Raw genomic sequence first — 9,825 nt, 5'->3', positions numbered from 1 at the left:
ATGGGTCTGGTGCATGTTTTTAAGTAACAAGACTGATACATAATTTTCAGACCTATATATGTTATATGAATAAACAAATGACAATTATCTTCAGTTTGATTAGGTTTATGGTAAACCGATTGAAGATAACTGTATTTCACATTTTTTCCTCTTAATTAGAACAGCTTTGTTTTTCTCATAAGTAGATCGACCGACGACATAACATTTATTACATACACCAACAAAAGCAAATCATTTAAACAATCTTCTATAGTGTATATATAACAAACAAGAGACTTGCCCATAGAGGATCGGGCGAATAATCTTCTTTGTAACTTTTCCTATATTACAAAACAACGCCAAAAGCTTTCGCTTTAGTCTTTAGATCATGTCCACCTTTCTCCTAACATCGATTTTTATAGCCGCCACGCTTATTCTTATGCCGCAACAAACAAATGCGGCTAGAGCGTTCTTCGTGTTTGGCGACTCACTCGTGGACAGTGGTAACAACAATTACTTAGTCACCACCGCTCGTGCCGATTCTCCTCCCTACGGAATAGATTATCCGACAGGTCGACCAACCGGTCGTTTCTCCAATGGCTTGAACCTTCCTGACATTATCAGTAAGACGCCGTGTTCAATTCTTTTCATTTTATTTCAATATTTTTTTTTGGGGGCGGGGGGTTATTAAAAGTGATTTTGCATGGGGATTTAGGTGAACAAATTGGATCTGAGCCTACATTACCAATTCTTAGCCCTGAGCTCACCGGAGAGAAGCTATTGATCGGAGCTAACTTTGCCTCTGCCGGCATTGGGATACTTAACGACACCGGAGTTCAATTTGTAAGTCATTTTATAGCGTTTAATTTAGTACGTTGATTAAACTCCAAACTTGTAAATTTTCATTTTTAAATATATCTTGTTTTGAGTTGAATAAAATGCTTAATTGTTGGATCCTATAATCTAATCTTTCTTTTGTTGGTGTGGATTTATTAATGAAGTTGAACATACTAAGGATCGGTAGGCAATTCGAGCTGTTCCAAGAGTATCAAGAGAGAGTGAGTGAGATTATAGGTTCAGACAAAACACAACAGCTTGTAAACGGGGCTCTTGTCCTCATGACTCTCGGAGGCAATGATTTCGTCAACAACTACTTCTTCCCCCTCTCTTCTAGAAGACGCCAATCATCTCTGGAGGAATTTAGCCAGCTTCTCATCTCCGAGTACAAGAAAATCCTTGTGGTATCCTTTCTTGAGTTACACGCTACAGGTTTAGGTTTGTTTGGTGTCATTTTTTTATGCTTTTGACTCTTATGATACAGAGGCTGTACGAGTTGGGAGCAAGAAGGGTGATGGTGACAGGAACAGGACCGTTGGGTTGTGTACCAGCTGAGCTTGCCTCATCCGGAAGTGTGAATGGAGAATGCGCACCCGAGGCCCAACAGGCTGCAGCAATCTTCAATCCGCTTTTGGTTCAAATGCTTCAGGGACTTAACCGTGAGATTGGTTCTGATGTTTTCATTGGGGCTAATGCCTTTGAGATGAATGCGGATTTCATCAATAATCCCCAAAGATTTGGTGAGTACACTCCTTCAATTGGTATATGTTTGTCCTGAATCACTTTTAGACCTAATTTTGTGCATTTTCATAGGTTTCGTGACGTCAAAGGTAGCGTGTTGCGGGCAAGGAGCATACAACGGTCGAGGCATTTGCACCCCATTATCGAGCCTATGCCCTGACCGCAACGCGTATGCTTTCTGGGACCCTTTCCACCCGACCGAGAAAGCCACCCGACTCATCGTCCAACAAATCATGACTGGTTCGGTTGAGTACATGAGCCCCATGAACCTTAGTACTATCATGGCTTTAGATTCAAGAATATAATCAAGGAAGGAAGCTATCTTTTATGGAATATACCTATATTATATGTGACACACGATGTCTGATATTTAAGTGTAATATCAGTATCTCTATTTTAAGTTTAACAGTTTTCAGTATCGGCTTTAGATACTATTCATGATGTTTCTTAATTTCAGTTTTCCATATGCAATAAAATTTTGCAAGTCTGCCAAACATTGGTAAAGGAACTAAGGACTGTTTTGTTAGTTTTTCTCTCTAGTGAAGAGTCTCTGTCTCTGCTCTGTATTTTCTGTTTTGTTCAATTTTTTTTTGGTTAATTGTCTCTTCAATTTCACGAAGGGCCGCAATTATAGCCACTTCTACATTTATCTTTGTCGATAAATACTTTGCAAATATTTTAAGTTGAAGTGTTTCTAGGCTATGAATGGCCAACATCATTCCACGTGAAAAGAAAGTTAGAAGATTATATATGAAACAAAAAACAATGTATATCGATTTTAGATTATATATCTTTCGTTCCTTCTACAAGTTGCTTTTACTCCAAGTTTGTTCTCACTCAGCCGGAATGTGGACATATTCAATATCATAATCATCAGCTCTAGTGTTTCGTCACACTATGCACCACATCGTTCTCCATTTTTGGTCTCTTTGATACCTCCACATGGGAGCAAGAAAGCAAATATTTATATTATAAACGAAAACATCCAAGAGCTTACACGAGAGAAAGCAAGCAGATATCAAATTTTTTTTTCATCAATTACTGCAGAGCAATATATATAAATAAATGTTTCCTGATATTAATTGTTGTATTGTACTCTTCTTAAAGAGATTTGCTTAGTAACGAAGTTGTTGTTTTTTGAGGTCAATACAGATATAACTTTGCAGAAATACCAGTTTGCTCGTACATATTTGTGTACGACATAAAACAACAACAACAACAAAAAATCAAGAGTGATGACGTGAGTACTGAAGACGTCATAGGACGTTTTAGAGCTTATCTAAGCACAAAATTCAGAGAGAAGTAGAAGAAAATAACTCACCACTATAGGCCAAAAGACTACATATAATAAAACGAGAGAAACCGCTTACGACAAATTTTTAGTTTCTCGTTCTTTCTTTTAAGGTATCTTTTAACAAATTCACAACTATTTTTTTTGGTATTTTTTCTTCTTCTGTTTTTCTTAGTATACAAGTCAGAAATCTCCTATGTGATTGTATTTTATCTCTGGCGACTTCTATCAGAACTTTTGTTCATATATTTTCTTTTTGTCTCAAAGAGATGAATCATTTTTGTTCCCAACTTGGAAACCGACGATTTATATTGTTTCACATTCTTCTACTTCTTCCTCCTCCTTGATCTGATCTCCCAAGAAAATTCATCATGTAAGTTCACTTTCGAATATTTTTCTTAACCTGCATGTTTATGCAACTTGATGAGTATGATTTTAGGGTTTGTGGTTTTGTTTGAGATTAGGGGTGAAGATGATATAGTAGAGCTCTTATGGAAGAGTGGCCAAGTCGTTACAAGCAGCCAGCAGACACAGAGACTCTCCTCCGGTCCTCTACCCATTCTCCGCGGCAGCGGAAGCGGAGAAGGAAATGCTCCTCTACCGCAGCCTCCACCTCCCCTGCATCATCATCATCAGTGTCTCTTCAACCAAGATTATTTCTATTCCGGCGTCTCCACGACTCCGGCTACTCTCCCCCAAAGAAGTTCGGCCTCCATGGCCCCACCACCACTTAGTTCTCAGTACATTATGACACCGGAGAGACCCACCGGTCAAGTTTTGGCCGCGAGAAGGGCGGAGAATTTTATGAACTTCTCGATTCTAAGAGGGAACATATTTACTACTGGCGGTAGAGATGAAGCTGGACCGTCCATGCAGATGAGCTCGAGTGCGACCCCGTCGTCTTTTGCAATTGGACCATGTGTAATACCAGCGACGGCTGAGGGCACCAAGAGTCGAGTGTCGCCCACTTTTACAGTTCCTAGTCGTCGGAACGAAAAGGTGGCTATTGATCAGACAACGGTTTGTGAGATCGCCGAAACAAAGCCGATTCAGATACAACCAGTTACAGAAATTGCCGAAGACAGGAAGCAAAAGGAAAGAGAAGAAACCAGTGCCGAAATCCAGGTGAGTCATAGGCTCATAGCTCCATTAATAGGCTCACTTGCGCACTCATGACTCATGTATATGATAGTTGATGACAGAAGAACACGTTAGTGTATAGGAAAACACTATATTGACTCTCATAATAATTACAATGGTAGTTACACAATATATAATCATTGAATGATACTAAGAATATTCTACAGATTCTAGATGATCCTTTAGTCGTTGTCAATTGTCATGTCGCCGCGTGTTAGTCACTTGACCCATGCATTTTACAAGTCAATGCTTATTTATCTTTTATTTTTTTCGTGGTGTACAGGGAACTCAAGAAGCTCGTGGTTCACATTCTAGGAAGAGGTCACGAGCTGCAGAAATGCATAACCTTTCCGAAAAGGTTCTTACCTTTCCATTAGAATTTTCAAGATTCTGAGTTTCAACAATGAACTCCCCTATGTTTCATCTCCTCTCCATTTGGTGATAAATTAATGGGTGATCTTCCTTGTTTAATATTAGATTAAAGATACTCATCAAGAAAGAGAAATAAAAGTGTCTTTAGATAGGGCCATAGGGGTTTAGCATTTAATAAATAGAATTCATTAAAGACGCTCTTAATAGAGTTGTGTGATGAGGATGGTCTAAAACTTGTTTTTGTTTTTTAACAGAGACGGAGAGAAAAAATTAACGAGAAGCTTAAGACTCTGCAAGAACTCATTCCTGGATGCAGCAAGGTTATTCACAATTTTTTTTTTTTTGGTAACTACGTACCGTACTTGTTATACTTAACATAAGGATAAGGTTGATTCTGATTTTGTGTCTCTGATCTAATCAGAAGGATAAAGCTTCAACACTGGATAGTGTTATTGAGTACGTGAAATCGGTCCAGATGAAAGAGCAGGTATGCCCTCCAAAACCGAATGTGTGTCTGAACGTGGAAACAACTTAGAAATGAATCTAGTTATGTTGATAAACGTTGAAGAATGTTTAGGTCATGGCTGAGATTTACTATTTGAACCGATGTTGTTATGTTGCCAGATGAAGTCGATGGAACAAGGTATGATGCCACCAATGATGTCTGCGGAGAATACGCCTCAGTTAATGCCCCACATGAGGATGATGGATATGAACCGGCCTCCTCCATTGATACCTTTCTCCGGCACACCTTTTCCTAGGCCGCCTCATGTGGCGGGTGTAGGTCGTCCATCATGCCCAGCGCCACGCTACCCTACTGATCCATCTAGAGTCCATTTACAAAGTCCTCAGCCTAACTCGGTGTCGAACCAGCCTCAGTTTCCGACTTACATGAATCCCTATAGCCAGTTTGTTGGTCTCCACCAGATGCAACAACCTACTTCTTCATTGCATGTAATTTTTTCCTAGTATTCATTGTGCCTATTCCTCTGTTCCTACAATTGATGATGCTCACAAGGTCCTTGATAAAAAAAATTTCTTATAGAGTCAAACAACATCGCATTATTTCAGCCATGCAAGTAGTAGCAAAGAACCTGGTGATGAGGGCAACCAATCAACAGGTTAGTACAAATCAGCGAATACAGGGTTTTCTTGCAAGACAAGTTAATGGTTAATATTCTGACAGATGCATCTACATTGTGTCTTTGCAGGTTGATGTACGTGAAAATAGGAGATCTAACATGTAGATTTGGTCTCTTAAGGTTAAAGGTAGGTAGGTAGGTCTTCTTTACTTTTATTTTCCTGTTTATGCAAATGTCAGAATCTGGAATCGAGGTGGTCAATATATATACACAGGTTGCAAACTTGCAAGGTGGACCATAACTAATAAAAAACACAATGGCTTAGCCAAAGTACATGACCATCCTCGTTTTATGTTACAAATGTGACCAATCACTGTAGGCCAAACAAGTGCGTTAGCGAAAACCAAAACTTAAACATGTTAAATACAAACACTAAAAGCCAAATGCAGACACTCTAACTTAACACAAAGACTCAACTAACAACTCCTTAAGTTGGAGACTGTTGCCTATGACTAATATGACGGACGACGATGAGGAATCAAAATGCCCTACAACAACTATCATGTATTTGTGTGTATTCGAATGGCCTAACGTCATCCTACGAAAGCATAAATCATGTATTTGTGTCTATTCGAATGGCCTAACGTCATCCTACGTCAAAAGAAATGTTTATATAACACATGTAACAATATTGTTTTTGGAAAATGAAAAAGAAGAAATACATTTGGCTGAAAGTCATCAACGTCACACATATATGTAAAAGAAATCGAAAAGATCAGGACACATAGTTTGAGCCAAAAATAAAAAACAGGACGCTGCAGAGGCAATATAAAAATGTTTTATTGATATTGTCGTGCATACTAAGAAGAAGATGTTGTCTTTGTTATAAAAGAAAAACACACACACACACATATATATATATATATATATATACTATTACTAGCTTCTTTGTTTCAATCCATAATGAACAAGAAACTAAAGTGGAGAAATAAAAGAGTCGATGCGAAGAGTGACGACGTCATTGTGACTGCTAAAAACGTTCATTGTATTGTATGCATAGAGACACATATCCGGAAATGAGATAGAGACCTTATCCGCAATTCCTAAAATAGACGACATTCTAAAGCATAAAATTTGGGAATGACAAGGATGATGATTTAATCAGTAGAAGGGGAAAGAAAGAAACTCAACGTATCTGACCCAAAAAAACATTTTATATCAAAACTGTTCACTAAGTGGTTTTTTGGAGCTTTCTGGTTAAACGAGACAAAATTCTCTTCCTTTTGAACAATTCACATATAAAAATATAGATATATCTAAAAAAAGATACAAATCACAAAATGTGTGTTTTGGGTTTGTCTGAGAAATTTGCTTCTTTTTTTTGTGGTCTTAATTTATATATAAATAGTTGCTGTTCCCTACTTCAAAAACCAACGACGATGATGATATCTTCTCACATTCTTATAAAGTTATAATTCTACTTTTTCCTCCTCTGCTTGATCAGACAAATCCAATCCATCATGTAAGATTACTTTTGACTTTTGCAAGTTTTTTTTCTTTTTCTTCGGATGTGTCTAAATTTAAGGTTGTTTGAGATTTAGGGGTGAAGATGATTTAGTGGAGCTCGTATGGAAGAGTGGTCAAGTAGTTCAAAGAAGCCATACACAAAGACCCTCCTCTGATAAACCCTCTCATCCTCCTCCTCCTCCTCCTCCTCCTACCATTCTCCGTGGCAGTGGAAGCGGCGGTGGTGGTGGAGAAGAAAATGTTTCTCTTCAGCTTCCGCAGCCTCAGCCTTACATGCATCATCAGAATCTCTTCATTCAAGAAGATGAAATGGCGTCTTGGCTTTACCGTTCTTACAGCCAAGATTATTTCTGCTCCGAACTTTTATACAACGGCGTCGCATCCACTTCTGCTACGCATCCACAAAGCTCTGTCTCGTTGGCACCATCACCCAGTGCTCCGTACATTCTGCCGCCGGAGAGACCCATCGCTCATAATTTGGCCGTGACAAGGGCGGAGAATCTTATGAACTTCTCGTGGCTAAGAAGGAACATATATACCAGCGATAGAGTTGAAGTTGGACAATCGATCCCGGTGCAGGTTGGTTCGAGCGCGACCACGTCATCTTTGGTTACTTTCCCGCAAAGTTTGGCCTCTCTGGCACAGCTACCACCTAGTATTCAGTACATTCTGACGGCGGAGAGACCCACCGGTCAAGTTTCTACGAACTTCTCGAGGCTAAGAGGGAACATGTTTACCGGCGGTCGAGTTGAAGCTGGACCGTCCATGGAGGTGGGCTCGAGCGCGACACCGTCGTCTTCTGCAATTGAATCATGTGTGCTACCACCAACTGAGGGGACGGAGAGTAGAGTGTCGGGCACTTTTGCAGTTCCCGGTCTTGATCGGAAGGGAAAGGCTGTGGCCATTGAGACGGCCAGAACACCAACGTCAGGAGTATGCAAGGCCGAAACAGAGCCGATTCAGGTACAACCAGCGACTGAGATGGGAGTTTCCAAAGACAAGAAGCGAAAGGAGAGAGAGGAAACCGTTGCCGGAATCCAGGTGAGTCACAACTCCGATAGGTTTAAGTTTAACCTCCGTGCCCATGTAAAGTTCAACCTTTCCATGTTTCGTGGCGTACAGGGAACTGAAGAAGCTCGTGGATCAAAATCTAGGAAGAGGTCACGAGCTGCAGAAATGCATAACCTCGCCGAAAGGGTTCTTATATTTTCCTTTATGGTTTCCAACAATGGACTCTCTGTTTGATCTTTCCTTTTAAAACTTGTTTTTGTTCTTAACAGAAACGGAGAGAAAAGATCAACGAGAGGATGAACGCCCTGCAAGAACTCATTCCTGGCTCCAGAAAGGTGTCGTTCACAATTTTTTTTATAACTTGTTTGTTATGAAACGTAAGGTTGTTTCTGATTCAGATTTGTTCTGTCTATATACTCTGATCAGTCTGATAGAGCTTCAATGTTGGAGGATGTTATTCAGTTCGTGAAAAAACTACATAGCCAAATACAGGTATGCCCTCAACAATAGAATGTGTGTTTGAACATGGAAATAGCTTAGATGAATCTAGTTATGTGGGGATGACTAGAGGTTTTTTGTGTGTCTACCTACGTACCGACCAACATCTCCGCAGGTTTTGTTTTCTAAACAGTTTAGGTTTAATGTCCGCAGATTCATCTTCTTGGAAGGGTTATAAAGTTTCATGGGAGATAATTGCAAATCTTATAAGTCTCTACTTGGAAAATACTGGTACTTGGATTAAATGAGATGACCTTATAATTATAACTGATTCCACTTATTATGCCTTGTTCTTGAGGTCTTACTTTACGGTTTTGCTTCACAACTTTACAGGATTATATATGTCTTCATGACATGACTGAGATTTTAATATCTGAATCGATTTTGTTATGCCAGATGATATCTAGGGGACAAGATATCATGCCGCCTGTGACGAATGCAGGGAATATGCAACAGTTCATGCCTCAGATGGGCATGGGGATGATGGGTATGAATCAGCCTCCATTTAGACCATCACCTAAGCCGCCTCATATTGCGGATCCACCATATCCAGCACCGCACCACCCTTTTCCAAACATTCAGACCTCTGACCCATCCACAGTTCATTTACCAACACCGCAGCCGCAGTTTCCGGCATACATGAATCCTTATAGTCAGTTTCTTGGTCCCCACCAGATGCAACAACCTCCTCCTCCTCCATCGCAGGTAATTCTTTTCCTAGTATATCCATTGTGCTGTTCTCTCTTCCATAGGAATGATGATGCTCACGAAAGTCTTTTTAAAAATCTGTTTCGTATAGAGTCAAACAACATCACAGCTGAGTGTAAGCAAGGCAAGTACTAGCAAGGAACTTGAGGATCAGGACAACCAACCAACAGGTTAGTAAGAATCAGGGAATGAAGTATTTCTAGCGAGATAAGTTAATGGTCAAGATACTGACATAGGCATCTCCATTGTGTGGTTGCAGGTTGATGTTCTCCAAGGAAATCACAACTTTGAAGAAAACCAAAGTGGCTAACAAGTAGAAAGATGGTATGTCTGTCAGTCTGTGTAAGGTTTATGTAGGTCCCTTTTATGTTACAACGTAGAATCTATGGTGTCAATGTATACAGGTTGCAAGGTGGGCAAAGAGAAGAGAGACGTTTGTGCATTACACCCTAACCTTGAACTCCCTATAAAAACTATCGTGCCAATACATTAATAAAGGAGCAAAAGTAATAGCTAAATTGTTGAGACTATTATGTTACAAGTGTAAAGTGCCATTTTGACCGGCTAACATCTCCTATGTCAAAAGAAATATTTATATATATATAGCATTTGGAAGTAGTAGCTGCGTCAAAACTCAAA

At 39.7% G+C, this 9,825-nt stretch overlaps 3 protein-coding genes across 4 annotated transcripts; all 3 read left to right on the top strand.

The window, feature by feature from the left end:
• On the top strand, window positions 276-2,125 carry LOC104721991 (GDSL esterase/lipase At4g28780). Its single transcript, XM_010440081.1, has 5 exons — window positions 276-602; window positions 695-822; window positions 981-1,220; window positions 1,301-1,556; window positions 1,630-2,125. Exons 1-5 carry the CDS (start codon window positions 368-370, stop codon window positions 1,860-1,862), a joined length of 1,092 nt encoding a protein of 363 aa, XP_010438383.1. The 5' UTR covers window positions 276-367; the 3' UTR covers window positions 1,863-2,125.
• LOC104727692 (putative transcription factor bHLH056) lies at window positions 3,113-5,576 on the top strand. The gene is made up of 7 exons (XM_019231772.1): window positions 3,113-3,973; window positions 4,272-4,346; window positions 4,615-4,680; window positions 4,782-4,847; window positions 4,985-5,314; window positions 5,406-5,481; window positions 5,572-5,576. The coding sequence occupies exons 1-7, from the start codon at window positions 3,272-3,274 to the stop codon at window positions 5,574-5,576; spliced, it is 1,320 nt and encodes a 439-aa protein (XP_019087317.1). The 5' UTR covers window positions 3,113-3,271.
• Window positions 6,880-9,745, top strand: LOC104721990 (transcription factor bHLH119-like). Of its 2 annotated transcripts, XR_757096.2 has the most exons (9): window positions 6,880-6,964; window positions 7,044-8,010; window positions 8,092-8,166; window positions 8,250-8,315; window positions 8,407-8,472; window positions 8,875-9,183; window positions 9,278-9,356; window positions 9,446-9,510; window positions 9,591-9,745. XR_757096.2 is itself a non-coding variant. In XM_010440080.2 (8 exons), coding segments are annotated over exons 1-8 (1,569 nt in total). In that variant the 5' UTR covers window positions 6,880-6,962; the 3' UTR covers window positions 9,451-9,745. The 2 variants fall into 2 exon arrangements, 1 of the variants encoding a protein (XP_010438382.1); XM_010440080.2 differs by having other exon boundaries at window positions 9,446-9,745.

The sequence above is a fragment of the Camelina sativa genome, chromosome 11 (assembly GCF_000633955.1).
Source record: "Camelina sativa cultivar DH55 chromosome 11, Cs, whole genome shotgun sequence".
NCBI classification, from domain to species: Eukaryota; Viridiplantae; Streptophyta; class Magnoliopsida; order Brassicales; family Brassicaceae; genus Camelina; species Camelina sativa.
Note: the sequence above shows the minus strand (reverse complement) of the source record. Positions and strands in the feature narration are given on the sequence as shown.